The 17,833-nt window shown below is 40.1% G+C and overlaps 1 protein-coding gene across 5 annotated transcripts in view; it reads right to left on the reverse strand.

The window, feature by feature from the left end:
* The window catches only part of TTLL7 (tubulin tyrosine ligase like 7), a 158,985-nt gene that overhangs the window by 15,743 nt on the left and 125,409 nt on the right, over positions 1 to 17,833 (reverse strand). For all 5 annotated transcript variants that reach the window (XM_062193417.1, XM_062193414.1, XM_062193416.1 and 2 more), the window contains one exon: positions 4,938 to 5,098. In XM_062193417.1, the coding sequence (XP_062049401.1) occupies positions 4,938 to 5,098 (161 nt within the window). The remainder of the gene's footprint in view (positions 1 to 4,937; positions 5,099 to 17,833) is intronic.

Consider the following 17,833-nt stretch of genomic DNA (forward strand, 5'->3'; position numbering starts at 1 on the left):
TTATCTTCAAAATCTCTATACTACCAAAAGCAATTTACAGATTCAATGTAAATTCAATGAAAATAAAAGACATTCTTCTCAGATCTAGAAAAAAAACGCTAAAATTTATATTGAAATACAAGAGACCCCAAATTGCTAAAGCAATACTAAATAATAAAATAAAGTCAGAGGCGTCACATTACCAGATATCAAGGCATACTACAAGGCTGTCATATACAAAACAGACTGATATTGCCACAAAAATAGATATGTGGACCAACAGAACAGAGTAGAAGCCCAATAAATTAATCCATACATCTACAACCAACTAATCTTTGATGAATGAGTAAAAATCACTCCCTGGAGAAAGGATAGTCTGTTCAACAAATGGTATCAGGAAAACTGGATCTCTGCATGTAGAAGAATAAAACAAGACCCTTACCTCACACAGTATACAAAAATCAACTCACAGTGGAAAAAGGATCTAAACCTAAGACCTGGAACTATCAAATTACTAGAGGAGAACATAGGGGATACACTGAAAGATGTTGACCTACACAAAGACTTCTTAGATAAGATTCCAGGAGTTCAAGCAATAAAAGCAGAAATAGACAGATGGGATTATATCAAGCTAAGAAGCTTCTGCACCACAACGAAAATACCCAGCAAAGATAAAAGGCAACTGACAGAATGGGAGAAAATATTTGCAAACTATACATCTGATAAAGGATTAATACCTAGAATACATAGAGTTCAAGAAAGTCAACAACAAAACAAGCAATCTAGTTAAGAAATGGGCTAAGAATAATATGAACAGATATTTTTCAAGGAATGAAATATGAATGGCCAACAGACACATGAAAACATGCTAAGGATCACTAGCCGTTAGGAAAATGCAAATAAAAACCACAATGAGGTTTTACCTCACCCCAGTTAGAATGGCTATCATACAAGAATCAAAATATAACAAATAACGGCGAATATGTGGAAGAGGAAAGTACCCTAACACACTGTTGTAGGAATTCAAATTAGTATAACCACTATGGAAGACAGTAAAGAGATTCCTCAGAAATCTGAAAACAGATCTACCACATTACTCAGTTATTCCACTCCTGGGAATTTACCCAAAGGAAATGAAATCAGAACATAAAAGAGTTATCTGTACTTCTTTGTTTACAGCAGCTCAATTCAAAATATCTTTTTATGAAATCGACCCAGATTTCCAACAACTGATGACTAGATAAAGAAAATGTGGTATATATACATGATGGAGTATTATTCATAAAACAGAATGAAATCCTGTACTTCACAACAAAAGAGATCCAATTGGAGACCATTATTCTTAATAAAATATGCCAGTCCCAAAAAGACAAATATCATGTTTTCTCTGTTTGCAGTGATAAATGTGGACAGTACAAAAAAATGGAATGTATATGAGTGATATTGACATCTTGAGATTTGATTATTGTTTATAGCCATGTATATACTCCTGAGGAACAGTGGTCTTTCTACTTCCTACTTGATGAATTCCTTTTTTAGTGAAAGATTAAGTTTATGATTATAAAGTAAATTGAAAGTATGCCATCGCAAAAATTTAAAGAAAAATAAGTAAGGAAAGAGGGGATGTGTGAAGGAGAGAGGGATGGAAGAAGGTATATTTATGTCCTTAAAACTGAATATATGAAATCTGTTCCCTTTTGGTAAATAAAGAAAAGAAAATTCCCAGGGCTATTCCCCTAAAAGAACTGATTCAGAATGTGGGGCATCCTAGCACTGTGCAAGCCCACCTGTGATAAAAGCATACCTTGGCCTGCTCTTTAGCAGCCTGCAAGAGCAAAAAGAGGGACAAGGAGGTTTTCTGTTTGATGCATTCATAAAACCCCTTGGCCAATCCTACAGAAACCTGCCACAAAGATCTGTACCACTCTTTGATGTCTATGGAGGCAGACAGCGGATGGCTTACTTACTTTGTTTTATTATTGGGGTGCTGACAGGCAGAGGCAGGAGTCAAGGTGGCCTAGAGTTGTGTGGATTATTATTTTCAAGATTTTACACCTAAGTTTGAAATAAAGTTACACCTCACATAGAAAACATTCCTTTAAAAATTAGCCGAGTAGATTTTCATCTTGACTGCCCATTAGTTAGATCAAAGGCTAAAGGAATGTGTGTGTGTATTTGGATCAATTCAAAGGATAAACAGAATTATTCTGGATCCAAATTGAGGATCAGACACTCATAGTACTATGTGACTTCATCAAACTGGGGAAGCCTAAGAATTGCATTTGTAAATAAACCTGCAAAATAAACCTGGTGTTAAAGTGACCTCCACAAATCACCAAACTGAAAGAAATGAAAGGAGTCAAACTTGACTCAAAGCTACTTCTGCTCCACACACCCAGACATAATGCTTGGCCTTCAGCTAATGCTGTGGAACTTAGAGTAAGACAAGCTTGAAACCACTGGCAAGCTCTGAGAGGCAGTGAAACGCAGATGTAAGAGAATGGGCTCTTGCCTCAGGCTCACTCACTTACGAGGGGAGCTGGACAAGTTACTCATTCTGTGCGTGGCTCAAGATCTTCAACTGTTAAATGGGGACAATAACAATACTTCACTCGAAATATTTTTGTGAAGATTTTCCAAACATTTAATATGTAACAGATTATCAGACATTTAGTTTGCCTTCAATTAATATCATCTACTATCACTCCTCATTACCAATAGTAGAGATACCATCAGGAGAATTTGAGGGAAATATTGTACCTGCAAGAGGAGAAAAAGGATTCTAAATCCAGTTAAGGAGTGTTGGCCTAGAGAGGCAAGGAAATACATTTTATGGGTGTCTTCAAGTTGAGCATTAGCAAATAGCCATGGACTCCAAGCCACCAGCACCAATTTCAGTAACAGAATGTCTCAGTGCCTTCCAAGGTGCAAAATAGCTGAGATTCATAGACAGAAATGGCTTCCCAACCTGCCTTCCCTTAATCCTGTGGTTATTCTTCCAGTCATACAGGTTTGATATCACCCTTCTCTCTGTCTTTATTTAGTTGTTCACAAAATCCTGTTAGTTTTTTAATCACATTCCCACTGTGGCTATTCTAGATTATTTTCATTTGTTTCTTTCAAAAATTATCAAGTACTTAGGGTCCAGGACCGTGGCATAGCGGGTAAGGCTGCCACCTACAGTGCTAGCATCCCATATGGGTGTCAGTTTGAGTTCCAGTTTGTTAACACAAAACGATGGATCAACGAACAACAGCAACAGAAAACATTTCAATGATGAGCTCAGATTACAAAAATCTGCAAGCTAAGCCACTGTCTGCAATGCCAGCATCACTTCTGGGCACTGATTTGTGTTCCAGCTGCCCCACTTCTGATCCAGCTTCCTGCTAATGGCCTGGAAAAGTAGCAAAAGATGAACCAAGTTCTTGGGCCCTTGCCACCCACATGGGAGACCCAGAAGAAGCTCCTGGCTTCTTGCCAGGCTGTTGTGGCCATTTGGGGAGTGAAGCAATCAGTGGAAGATCTCTATCTCTCCCCCTTTCTGTGTAACTCTTTCAAATAATTAAGCAAATCTTTAGAAAAAAAAAAGACCCCCTCTATGTGAAATTGTGTCATACTTTGTATACCTGTACTCTGTATACCTGTACTTCTTTTCTGATGACTGCTTCTGTGTAAATCATATTTTATCTTCTTGAGACACCAGAGCTTAGTGAGCATGAATGTGAACTCTGGGTAAAGGCTAAATTAGTTCAAATCCCAGTTCTACTGGCTCCTTAGCATCTGTCTGCCTTGACAGATAACACAGAATGAGATGCAAAGTGACTTTATGAACATTACATCACTTGACAAACATAAAGTGATTAGAACAAAGCCTGAAACGTGGTAGCAAGTGGAGATTCTCATTATCATTGCTAAGTTTCTGGAAGAGAGGATGTGTGTCAGGCTCAACTTCATTCTTGTATCTTTCAAAGTATCTAACACAGACAAGTACTTGATAATCCTTTTTTAAAAAGATTTATTTATTTATTTATATGAAAGACAGAGTTACGGAGAGAGAAAGATACACTGGGAGATCTTCCATCTGCTGGCCCACTCTCTAAATGGCTGCAATGGCTGGAGCTGGGCCAATTCAAAGCTAGGAGCCCAAGCTGCTTCTGGGTCTCTCACATGGGTGCAGGGACTCAGGGACTTAGGGCATCTTCAGCTGCTTTCACACGTGCATTAGCAGGAATCTGGATCAGAAGTGGAGCAGCTGGAACTCAAACTGTTGCCCATATGGGATGCTGGTGCTGTAGGAAGCAGCTTTACCCACTATGCCACAGCACTGGACCCTAAGTACTTAATAATTGTTTAAAGAACAAATAAAAATAATCAAGAGTAGCCACAGTTTGAATGTGATAGAAAAACTAACAGGATTTAGCAAACAACTAAATAAGAACAATGAGAGAAAAGGGAGATATCAAACCTGTATGACCAGAATAACCACAGGATTAAGGGAAGGCAGGTAGCGAAGCCATTTCTGAACCAGAGGGTATGGAAGGAATCTCTAGTTTTAGATAACTTGAGGCTAAAATGACAATTAAATCATAGGAGCTTTAGTAGCACTGAAACTCTGGAGACAAGCGGGAGTGTAAGCATAATTTAACAGTCTGTTATATAAAACCAACAGCAGAAGTTTCAGGATATTGGCTTGCAATTGAGATTTTAACATTAATTAAGACTCCTTTCTCTCCACTGAATTCAAATTAGTTAGGTGTTATTGTATTCATATTCATATTCATCATCTTCTCTCAATCAGCTTAACTAATATAAATTATAGTTGAGTACTAAAAATTACATGCAATAAAAATAACTACATTTTAAAGTATTATTGAAGAAATTCAACCATTTTATTGGACTGCCTTTTTAAATAGTAAAATATTTATGATTATAATAATGAAACGTGGCTTAGCACTTACCCTGAATCACAGAAACAATTCCACAGTCCTTGGCCATGACTCCAGAGTAAGCGATTAAAAACCCGGTTGAAAATCCGATATAAATTTACTTCCTCAACATCAGGGACCTTCCAGATGCGTGGAAGAACTGTACGAACACTTGTTTTTACTATGTCCAAAACCTAGTGGAAAAAAATTATTTAAAATTAGGTATGGATGTGTTTCTAAAATTCAATGATGAGTACACATGTACTCCACACAATTAAACAACAGCATGGAATAAGAAATCCAGAACTGGTCCATGCACTTATGAACCTTTGGCATATGACAAATCTGGCAAGTGAGACCACTGTTCATTAAGTGGAAATTTAGAAGTAGTGATCTTTATGAAAAAATAGGTAAACTTGAGCCCTTACTTCACTCAACTAACAAAAAATTAACATTCAAGGGATTAATGTCTTAAGTGAAAAAAAATTCATTGAGTGAAAAGTTTACTTGAGTCACACTAAGGTATGAATCGTAAAAGATGAACCAATTTTGATTATATTAAAATTAAGTGTGTAGGCATTGTACTCCAGGGGGTTGAACCACCACTTGGATGGTTGGCATATCCAACTGAGATCCACTCCTGCCTCTGCTTCCAACTCAGCTTCCCTCTAATGCAAATAAGACAGCAGATGATGGTTCAAGTACTTGGGTTCCTGCCACCCCATGGGAAACTGGGTTGTTATTCCTGGCTCCTGGTCTTAGCCTGGCCAGCCATGGCTGTTCCAAATATCTGGGGCATGAACTAGTAGACTGAAGATCTTTCTCTCTCTCTTACTATCTTTCACACTCACTCTGCCTTTCAAATAAATAAATAAAGCTTTAAAAAACTAAGAAATTGTGTTCATTAAAGAAAATAAAACACAAATGAATAACCTAGGAAAATATATCCAAAACAATTACGTCAAACAAAAGATTAGTATCAGGAATGCATAAAGAAGGCCTAAAAGGACTCAAACAGACATTTTTCTTTCTTTCTTTCTTTCTTTCTTTCTTTCTTTCTTTCTTTCTTTCTTTTTTTTTTTTTTTTTTTTTTTTTTTTTTTTTTTTTTGACAGTCAGAGTTAGACAGTGAGAGAGAGAGAGAGAGAGAGAAAGGTCTTCCTTCCGTTGGTTCACTCCCCAAATGGCTGCTACGGCAGGCGAGCTGCACCAACCAGAAGCCAGGAGCCAGGTGCTTCCTCCTGGTCTCCCATGCGGGTGCAGGGCCCAAGCACTTGGGCCATCCTCCACTGCCTTCCTGGGCCACAGCAGAGAGCTGGCCTGGAAGAGGAGCAACCGGGACAGAATCCAGCGCCCCAACCAGGACTAGAACTCAGGGTGCCGGCGCTGCAGGCGGAGGACTAGCCAAGTGAGGCGCGGCGCCGGCTCAGACATTTTTCAGGAGAGGAAGTTCAATGGCCAACAGACACTTGAAAAAATGCTCAGGATCACTAGCCATCAGGGAAATGCAAATTAAAGCCACAATGTGGTTTCACCTCACTCCAGTTAGAATGGCTCTCATACAGAAATCAAGAAACAAATGCTGGTGAGGATGTGGGAGAAAAGGTAACCTAACCCATTGTTTGTGGGAATGTAAACTGGTACAGCCACTGTAGGAGACAGTGTAAAGATACCTCAGGAATCTGAATATAGACCTGCCATATGCTCCAGCTATCCCACTCCTGTGAATTTACCCAAACCAAATCAGCATGTGAAAGAGTTATCTGTACCTCCATGTTCACTGTAGCACAATTCACAATAGCTAAGAAATTGAATCAACCCAGATGTCCATCAACTGTTGACTAGATAAGGAAATTATGCCATATATACACTATAAAGTACTATTCAGCAATAAAAGAAATTGAAATCTTGTCTTTTACAACAAGATGGATGCAACTGGAAACCATTATACTTAGTGAAATAAGAAAGTCCCAAATAGACAAATATCATTTTTCCCTGATCCGAGGTACCTAATAGTGTACCTAAAATGTAATGTATTGTAGTGACACGGACATTTTGAGGTCCAGTGATTATTTACAGCCCTTGTCTCTTCTGTTGAGGAACAGTGTATTCTTTCTTCATACTATTTATTGAACTATTTTACTTAGTATAGGCTTAACTGTATGATCATTAAATAAACTGAAAATAGATCTTTGTAAAAACTAAGAGTGGGAATGTGCGAAGGAGGAGGAAGAAGGATCGGAGCATAGGTGGGAGGGAGGGTAGGGTAGGAAGTGTCACTGTGTTCCTAGGTCTGTATACATGAAATATATGAAATGTACATTTTTTAAAGCCCCAAAATTGCTATTACAAACATCTTAACAAGAAAAAATGTACAAAAATTTATATGTTGGCATTTCACAAAAAAGGAAATAAGACTCTCTAATAAACAAAGAATAAAAGTAAAAATATAAGAAGACAATTTAATATCAATGTAATTAACAAAAATTAAACATGTGACAATAGCAAGTACTAGCGAGGATGTGGTCTCTTAGATATTGCTGGTGTGAGTATAAATTACTGTAATCATTCTGATAAACAGCTTGGCCTCATTGCCAAAGTTGGAAATTCATTCTCCCAGTGATCTAGCAATTTTATTCCTAAGAGACTCTCAATGGTAAAAAACAGGAAGCACATAAAAGTGTTCAAAGCAGCTGTTCACAACTATAAACACTTAGAAACAACTCTCCGACAATAGTAAAGTAGATAAGTACAAATATACTCCTCCCTTGACTATTACACAGTACTCAAAATAAACGAAACACAACACACAATACTGAGCATCTTAGTAATAGAAAGGCAAATTAAAAAAAAAAAAACAGATATCCAATTACAGACAATTATGATACCCTTTTAATGGAAATAAACAGTGGCAGGTGTTATGGCAAAGAGGGTTAAGTGCTGCTGAGGACACCCACATCCCATATCAGATCTAGTCCTGGCTACTCTGCTTCTAACCCTGCTTCCTGCAGGCCAGCAGATAATGGCTCAAATGCTTGAAGCCCTACTACCCACATGGGAGACCCAAAGGAATTCTGTGCTCCTGACTTCAGCTGGGCCCAGCCCTGGCTGCTGTGGGCATTTGTGGAGTGAACCAGCAGCGGATATATTTCTCACTCTGTCTGTCACTCTGCCTTTCAAGAAGATGAAAATAAGTAAATAAATGTTTAAAAGGAAGTCATGGAAAAATAAAGATATCTTTCAAAAAAAGGAAGTAAAAACAACTAAATTTAACACACACAGATACATATATATATTATATATAGAGATCTATTTATATATGTATAGATCTATATATATTACATATATATAACATGTAATATGTAATATATATATTACATACATAAAAACATATATATTACATATATACAACAAAATGTACAGAAAGCAAGCAAGAGATTGGTGAACAATGACTCGGGAAAATGACTATGTGAGACTTGAGGATCTCTGAGGGATGGAGAGAATCATTTGGTGAGACAGATAAAGGTTATTGCCAAGATCCTAGTTTGTGTTTCGAGTGTTCAGTTCATAGGTGGTACAGTTACCTTAAAAACAGTAAGTAAAATCAGGCCAGATGGCAAAAATAAAAAAGCATTGAAAGAAATGTACTGTGATTAATCTGGACAACTGAAATCCTAAAGGCCTTCCAAAAATGTATAATCCCCCAAAAAGATATGTTATCTATTTCACAGGTACTTGATACCTAGGCAATGTAGGTATTTCTGGCAAAATTCTTTTGTAAAAAAGCAAATAGCAACAAATACAATTTATCTAATTATACCTCAAAAAGTAGAGTTTTCCCTTGTTTTGTATGTGCACTAATTTTATATATATTTAAATCTTATATATATATATATATATATAAAATTATGGGAACTACCTATAAAAATGAGAGTGAAAAGATAAAAAGACTATCAAACATAAAGGTTGAGAGAAACATACGAAGAACTGGAAGCAGGTGAAAAAAGTTATTTGTTTCTCTTCACAACAGTTATATTAGCTATCTCAGATCAAGGCAAATTTAGAACAAAGATCTGTTTAAAAATCAATTCAGAGGGAAGAGATGTACAATTTGGGACATGCTCAATCGAACTTGCCCCAAATGGTGGAGTTAGAAACGTGCCAGGGGATTCCAATACAATCCCATCAAGGTGGCATGTACCAATGCCATCTCACTAGTCCAAGTGATCAATTTCAGTTCACAATTGATCATACTGATAGGTCTAAGAGTCAAAGGGATCACATAAATAAGACTAGTGTCTGCTAATACTAACTGACAAAATAAAAAAGGGAGAGAAAGATCCAACATGGGAAGCAGGATACACAGCAGACTCAGAATGGCAGATGTCCTAAATAGCACTCTGGCCTCAGAATCAGCCCTTAAGGCATTCAGATCTGGCTGAAAAGCCCATGAGAGTATTTTAGGCATGGAAAGCCAAGACACTCTGGCAAAAAAAAAAAAAAAAAAAAAAAAAAAAAAAACCTAAATGAAAGATCTCTGTGAGTGAGATCCCAGTGGAAAGAACAGGGCCATCAAAGAAGGAGGTACCTTTCTCTGAAGGGAGGAGAGAACTTCCACTTTGACTATGACCCTGTTGGAATAAGACCGAAATCGGCGAACTCTTTAAAAGGCTTCCACAGCCTTGACAACTCATGACTAGAACCTAGGGAGATTACTGATGCCATAAACAAGAGTGTCAATTTGTTAAGTCAACAACAGGAGTCACTGTGTACTTACTCCTCATGTGAGATCTGTCCTTAATGTGTTGTCCAATGTGAAGTAATGCTATAACTAGTACTGAAACAGTATTTTACACTTTGTGTTTGTGTGTGTGTGCAAACTGATGCAATCTTTACTTAATATATACTAAATCAATCTTCTGTATATAAAGATAATTGAAAATGAATCTTGATGTAAATGGAATGGGAGAGGGAGTGGGAGATGGGAGGGGTGCAAGTGGGAGGGAAGTTATGGGGGGGAAAGCCATTGTAATCCATAAACTGTACTTTGGAAATTTATATTTACTAAATAAAAGTTAAAAAAAAAAAATCAATTCAGAAGAAGCCAGCACTGTGATGCAACGGGCTAAGCTGCCGCCTGCAGTGCCTGCATCCCATATGGGCACCAGTTCTAGTCCTGGCTGCTCCTCTTCAGCTCCAGCCCTCTGCTATAGCCTGGGGAAGCAGAAGATGGCTCAAGTGCTTGGACTGCTGCACCCACGTGGGAGACCTGAAAGAAGCTGCTGGCTCCTGGCTTCGAATCAGCCCAGCTCTGGCTGTTGTGGCCACTTGGGGAGTGAACCACGGGAAGATCTCTCTCTCTTTGTCTGCCTCTGCATCTCCATAACTCTGCCTTTCAAATAAATAAATAAAAATTCTTAAAAATTCAGTTCAGTAAAAACTGTCAAACTAACGCTTTATGTGGTGAAGAATACCAACGATAGTTTCCCACGCCGGATGGTGGGGGCGGCTTCACCCCTTCCCTTCCTGTCCTAGCTCCTTCACTTGCAGTGGGGACATTCATGTGAACTTGACAAGAGGCCAGGGTGTGTCAGGTGGGGGTGGGTGGGAAGCCAAGTAGTTTGTGAAAAACGTTTGTCCTGGAAAACCTCACTATTACAGTTAATGAATGCTTAATTATAAAGAGGAATTTTTTAAACCCTTAATATGAATTATTCATAATAACACTGATAAAATATGCAGATCAGGCATTAATCTATGTCTTTTTTTATACTTTTCATTTAAGCTCTTTAACTCTTTGTTTTTTTAATGTAGAAAGTAGTACTTGTGACCGATGTAAGAATCAATATTAGCAGTAAATGATAAATTGAAATCATTTCTCTTCTCAATTTTTCTTTCTATTCTCAGTCAATATGTTAGAAAGTCATAGGAGCCCAAAAGTCATAATGTAGGAGGGAAAGAGTAAAAAAGCAGCCAAGATGACCCTTAAGAATAAATTACAGTTATATAAAATGACCGAAATTGAAAAATGTTATCAATTCTGGAAATTTTAACATTAGCCTAAGCTAATCAGCATTCATAATATATAAGAAATAATTATATTTGGCTTTAAAAGGATACAGAATTTGAGATTACAGGGTTTTCATTCATTTCTATTTAAATATACTACATGGCAAATTGCCCATGATACACTAGAGCCTAGGAGAAGAACAACTAACACATACTGGCTGCCTGTTCAAACCGCTGTACTGGGTAAGTTACTTAGAGACTCTTGCTATGGTTTGAAAAGGATATGGATCCCAAACTCATGCAAATGGTTAGATAGCAAAGTTTTAGTTAATAATAGTGAGAGAGTGAAAACTAAATCCCATTATCGTGCCTAGGGGTGGGCAGAGGGGAAGGTCCTAGGTCACTGACTGCACATCCTGAGAAGGTAGTTCTCAGAAGTTTGCCTAAAAAGCCAACTTGGACTCAGCCTACTCCCTCTTTCTCTCTCTCCCCCTCCCCTCCCTCTCTCCCTCCTTCATTTCCTAGCTCACATATGATAATTCCTCTACACATACTTTGCCACTGTCATTCTCTAGCCTTACCAGATGGCTAAATGAACGAGAGCTGCCCAATGTTGGACTGTGAGCCTACAAAACCAAGAGTCAGAATAAGCCTCCTTCCTTCGTAAGCAGCCTGTCTTGGGTGTCCGGCTGCAGTGAGGAAAAGTTGACCAATACAGAAAATTGGTACTAAGGGATGAGGTCATTACTGTAACTATAGCCTAACACATGGAGATGGCTTTGGAACTGGTAAACTGACAAATGTTGGGAGAGTTTGTAGAAGGTTAGGGAAAGGTTGGGATGCTGTAAGTACACCAATATGGGCAATTCAGACGAGGGCTCAGGATGCTGACAGAAATGGGTAATAAAGGCCATGCTGATGTGGTTTCTGAGGGGATGAGGATTCTTTTTAAAGAAAAACATTTATTTTATTTATTAGAAAAAAGAGGGACAGAAAGAGATCTTCCAACCATTGGATCACTCCCCCAGTGGCTGCAACAGTCAGGGCTGGGCTAGGCCAAAGCCAGGAGTCAGAAACTCCATTCAGATCTCCCACATGGGTACAGGTGTCCAAGTACTTGGGCCACCCTCTGCTGGTGTTCCAGGCACATTAGCAGAGAGTTGGATCAGAAGTAGAACAGCCAGGATTCAATCTGGTACTCTGATATAGGATGCAGCATCCCAGGCAGCGGTTCAACCAGCTGAGCCACAAGACCAGCCATGGGGAATGGGGAGTCTATTGCGAATTGGCCACCCTTGTCAGATCATACAGGGAACTTGACTATATTGTGTCCCTGTCCTGAGTATTTGCAAGAGGGTGAGTTTAGATGTTGTGGCCTGGTTTATTTGGCAGAGAAGAGTTCAAACCAGCAAAGCATTCAGGCTGCAGCATGGGTATTATTGGCTGCTTTTAGTCAGTTTTACAGTGAGAATCTAGAACACAAAGGGCAGAAAGATTTGAAAATCCCACAGCCTTGCCAGACAAGGAACAAAGAAAAAGCATGTTCAGTTACAGTGTGGTACAGAAGCAGCTTGCTGAGTAACTCAGGTAACAGGGAGCCATGTGCTAATTGGCAAGACAGTGGGAAAAAGGCCTGGAGGGCATCTCAGAAATCTTCAGATGCTCCCTCCCATCACAGTCCTATTATAGGCCTAGAAGTGCAAATTTATTTCCAAGGCCTTCCAGGGCATAATCCTTTCAAGAAAGAACCCTGAAGCAACCCGCTCACCTAGAGCCAGCTCCAGGTTCTGCCAGGCCAGCAAAGTGCTCTGAGGCAATCCCAGCCCCTGGTTCAAGCTGGCCCAGGGACAGCTCACCTTGGAGGTTGACCTTGGCGTCATCCGTATGATGCTGTTTTTGCAGATGTACAGGATGCAAGAGTTATGCAATGACCACGTGTTCCATGGAGATTTCAAAGGAAAGCCTAGGAGGACAGCCAGAGATGTGGTACAAGGCCGGAGCCCCTGTGTGGAGGGGCTGATGCCTAACAAAGCTGTGGGAGTGAAGCCACGTGGAGACCACTGAGAATCAAAGTACCAGCAACATAAGATACCCACTGAGGGAAGCTGCAAGCAACATGTCTAGCAAACCTGGGAATGCTGCCAACATCAGTGCAGCCATGTGGGCAGAAGCAACATGGCCATAGAGGCATGGAGGCCTCCATCCAGATTCCACAGGATGTCTAGGACAACCTGGGAACCCAGACAGAAAGTGTCACAGAGGTGGAGCCACTGTGGAAAGCCTTCAGTGGAGTAATGTCAAGCAGAAATGTGGTGTCAAAGCTGCCTCAGATCCCCACCAGGGAAACACCTCGGGAGCTGCAGACAAGACCATAACCTGCGAGAACTGAACCACAGACTGACCAACAAAGCTGTAGAGGCAGGACTACCTTTTCCAGAGTGTGCCTGGGAGCTTTATGAGTTAATGTTTGTCCTGCTGGTTTTAGGTCTTTGCCTTTGAGAAGAAAATCAACACCCTGTGCCCACCCCTCCATTGCTTCATGGAAATACATGACTTGGATTTTTATAGGCTCACAGCTGAAGGAATTTACTTTGGGTCTCAGATGAGATTTTGGACTTTCAGATGAACATTGAGTTAAGACGTTGGAGTGACTGGAAGGAAGTGAGTACCAAGGAGCCAGGGGTGGAATGTTATGATTGACTGTGACATGGCCCGTAAGGTCATGGTCAAGAGTGGAGACTTAATCCAATCATAGCATCTAGGTGGTGGGACACTATCTCTGTCTCCTGGCTCACCATCTTATCATGTGATTGCTCCTTGCACATAGCCATCACCATCCTCCAGCCTCTCTAGATCACTGAGCGAATGGGGCCAACCAGGCTTAGACTGTGGTGCTCCAAAACCACAAGCCTCAAATAAGCCTCCTTCCTTTGTGAGTAGTTTGTCTTAGGTGTTTCAGTGCAGTGAGGAAAACCTTACTTAATGAAATTTTTCGATCACTGCTCTGCATATATTTTATTCTTAATTGAGAATGAATTTTAAAGGTATAACAGCTTTAATATTCTAGCAATTTCAGAATGGTAGTAGGGAGTTACATATGGGAAATGCTTCTGCTCCACTCTCAATGTTTTCTCTAATATGGAGATGGGAAATGTTTCAGACAACTTAGCATCACGGCTAGACCCCTGCCCAAGCAGGAATTTCCTAGCTCAGCAGGGACTGGGCAATGCAGGCTCTTCCTCACTCCTCTTCAGAGCAAACCACAGGGAATACACATTCTTTTTTGTTTCTCTTTGCCTCTTATTTAAGGGTTATTTATTTATCTATTTATTTATAAAGCAGAGTTACAGAAAAGAGATCTTCCATCTGCTGGTTTACTTCTCAAGTGGGTATAATGGCCAGGTCTGGGCCAGGCCAAAGCCAAGAACCTGGAACTCCTTCCAGGTCTCCCACATGGGTAGCAGGGCCCAAGCACTTCGGCCATCCTCCACTGTTTTCCATGTGCATTAGCAGGGGGCTGGAGTAGAAGTGGGGCAGCTAGGACTTCAACCCACTGCACCACAACACTGACCCCAGTCGCCTCTGATTTTTAGGGACCCTCTCCAAGAAGGCAAGCTTTCATCATGGGGAGAAGAGTGGGAGCACTATGTGCAAACCAGGCTGCCCAGGTGCCCTCTGCCACAGCCACAAAGGACAGTGTGGACTAATTTGCTTCAGAGGCTATGCAGACAGGGAGACAATGGTTACACCTTTAGCAAAACATCCACTGAATAATTGTAAGAAGGCAGAGAGCAGGCAGACAAAAAATTAGAATGGGATGACGTAAATCCATGTCAGTTTTATTTGTGATTTTTTTCTTTTATTTCTGATGCTTTGAGGTAAAAAGAAAATGGTGGAAGATGAATGATTTGTGAAACACACAGAAAATGGTCAATAAGGTGCCTTTGTTTTTATCTGTGGCACCAAGTGAGACTAACTTACAGAACATGGGTATCCATTTCTTTACATTACAGCTTTTAAAAACATCATCTCAATTCAACATTAAGCTTTCCAAGGGAAAAATAAATGATTCGGTCAATGACAGCATTAATAAAATGAAAAGATTTGTCTTTTCCATATGAAATATAGCACATCTGAAGGCATAATGCACACAGACAAACTCATATTTTGCAAGAACATACAGATGTTGAATGACAAACTACTCCATATGGCTGAACAGTTGGTCCTAAATTAAAATAATGGCATGAGGTGAGGGTGGTTTAGAAATAACATTAAAATCACTACATGCTGTACTAATGATGCATGCAGCCATGGCTATAGGGTAAAGGCAGCTTTGCTGATACAAAACGAACAGCATCGATGTCAGCCCAAATGAAAGCGAGATTGAAAATAATATCACCAAAATACATGCAGAAGCCACTACGGCAGGTATTAAAAATGAATTGTTATTTAGAGAATAAATATGGCATAAACAAGAATATCCTAGAACTTTAAAACAAATGGAAATATAGTACAACCTTACTACCACTACTTATTTCTCTTCATCCTCCAATCTTAGTTTATGCCTGGATATCACATCAGAGAAGAAACTGTTCAGAAAATCTGGCATTCTTTGCAGTCCACCAACACTGCAATATGTTCATACTTCATACACACCCTTTATAAACTACACAAGGATAGAATAAGTGCATTCTGAAAGAGAGCTACATTATGCAAGTTTGGACTTATTGCAACACGACACTAAATAAGATTAACTATTCTCATTTTTACCTAGTGAGGATCTTTTTCAGTATTGAATTTTCATGCCCTTGACTTTAAATATACAATTAAGAAAAACTTGAAGTAAAGCAAATAATTTTATTTTATTTCCAAGAACATAAAAAAGTAAAACATGTGGGAGACTTTATGTGTATGAGATTTAATCATAGAGTATTACAATAGTCTAATAAACAACCAGTAAATGCCATGATCCTGAAAAAGGGAAAATGAGATATGTATTCCAACAATGGCCTCCACATGGAATCAAGACTGCATTCCACACCTGGAATAGTGCTTAGGACACAGCAGTCCCTCAATAAATACCTGTTGAATGCATGTTAAATAAACAAAAGCCCTCAAAACCTCCCAGAGCACCTAGCATGATTCCTATTTTTAAAACGACTATCAGTAAATGTTAGGAAACTGGCGCAGTTTAATCTATGGCGCATTACATCCCAAGCTCTAGCCCCCACCACCATTGCTGGAAGACAGCTGGCCACATGGCCCAACCTCTGTGGTCAAGCACCACCCACATCCTAATGGGATTCGCTGCTCCTGCTTCCCTGCCCGCCCTGGCAAAGTTTTAAAAGGGCCTGTTCCTGAACACGTGCTCTCTTGGCTCTTCTTTCTTGACTTATCTCTGCTTTATCTTCTCTCCTTACTATCTCCTCTCCTCTCCTCTGTCTCTCTCTTATACTCTTTCCCTCTTTTTCCTTCACTGCCTCACCCCTCTAGTCTGTTGGGTGTTCCCCAACAAACCTTTTCCCTTACTCTGGTGTTCAGTGTGTTTTGTGATGGCTAACAGTAAATGTCTGTTAAATTAAACAGTATCACACACAATCTCTGTGGCAGCCACCAGGACCTGCCACTTAATCTGTTTTAAAGATGGCAGGCAGTCAGGGGATGGCTTCCCCACCCAGAATCCTCAGCAACATTCAAGCCACACAGAAGCTCCCTCCACACTGCTCCTGGCCAAGGATTGCATATGGCTGGGGAACCAGGGAAGGTCTCCTCCTCTTGAGTGGGATCCCGCAGACAGGCAGTCTTTCCCCCGGACCCCCAGATGAAGCCACCGGACGCTCAGAACTTCATGAAAGCCTGAGGCTCTTCCCACTATTTCCTCCCTTCCCTCACAGGTGTCAGACCTACACTGGGGGCTAAAGGCACATCCTGACAGGCCAGCTCATTCTCCCCTTTATCTTCCCTGAGTGTTTTCCCTTGTAGATGTCTTTACTTCTAATTCCATCTTAATGTGTGCTTCTCCGAGGACTGACAGCCGGCAAAGCTTCCCAGTGATCACTGACTATCATCACAGCCAAAGGAGGGATCTGATGAACCCATATGCAATGTAAATTAGTTAAGTCTTTTGCTTTTAAACAAAAAGATTTTATTTATTTATTTGAAAGGCAGAGTTACAGACAGTGAGAGGGAGAGACAGAGAGAAAGAAAGGTTTTCCTTCTGCTGGTTCACTCTCTAGGTGGCCGCAACCACCAGAGCTGTGCGGATCTGAAGCCAGGAACTTCTTCCTGGTCTCCCATGAGGGTGCAGGGGCCCAAGCACTTGGGCCATCTTCCATTGCTTCCCCAGGCCATAGCAGAGAGCTGAATTGGAAGAGGGGCAGCCAGGATTAGAACCAGCGCCCATATGGGATGCCAGTGCCGCAAGCGGAGGATCAACCTAGTACGCAACAGTGTCGGCCCTGAGTCTTTTGCTTTTTAAACCGGTAACTTCTTATATCTAATTCTGCCTTCCACAGCTGACCTACATTTTCAGGTTCTTTTTGTTTTCTTAGATGCAATCTCTGGCTCTAGCAGGCAATAGTACAAATTTCAAACTGATAGTCCAATACATGGCCAATACGTTATATGACAATAGTCAGTTTATTTTATCCTCATTTCTACATATTCTAGAAATTCTGCATATGAAGAATTATTTTTGAAGAATTATTAATAAAGTAAAAATACATCTGAGAAACAGCCTAGCTTGAAGGTTCTTGGAAGGAAAAAAAAAAAAAAAAACAGGTTGCCTTTTAGCCCTTCTAAGGCCAGAGTGCAATCCTCTATGTGGTCCGACTTCCTCACAAGCATTTTCCTGTAGCTGGCATTATAAATGTCAGAGTTCTGAGAAGTTCCATGCCAAAGGTCGGGGCAGAAGCACTGTGG

Source organism: Lepus europaeus, chromosome 5 (assembly GCF_033115175.1).
Source record: "Lepus europaeus isolate LE1 chromosome 5, mLepTim1.pri, whole genome shotgun sequence".
In the NCBI taxonomy this organism is placed as follows: Eukaryota; Metazoa; Chordata; class Mammalia; order Lagomorpha; family Leporidae; genus Lepus; species Lepus europaeus.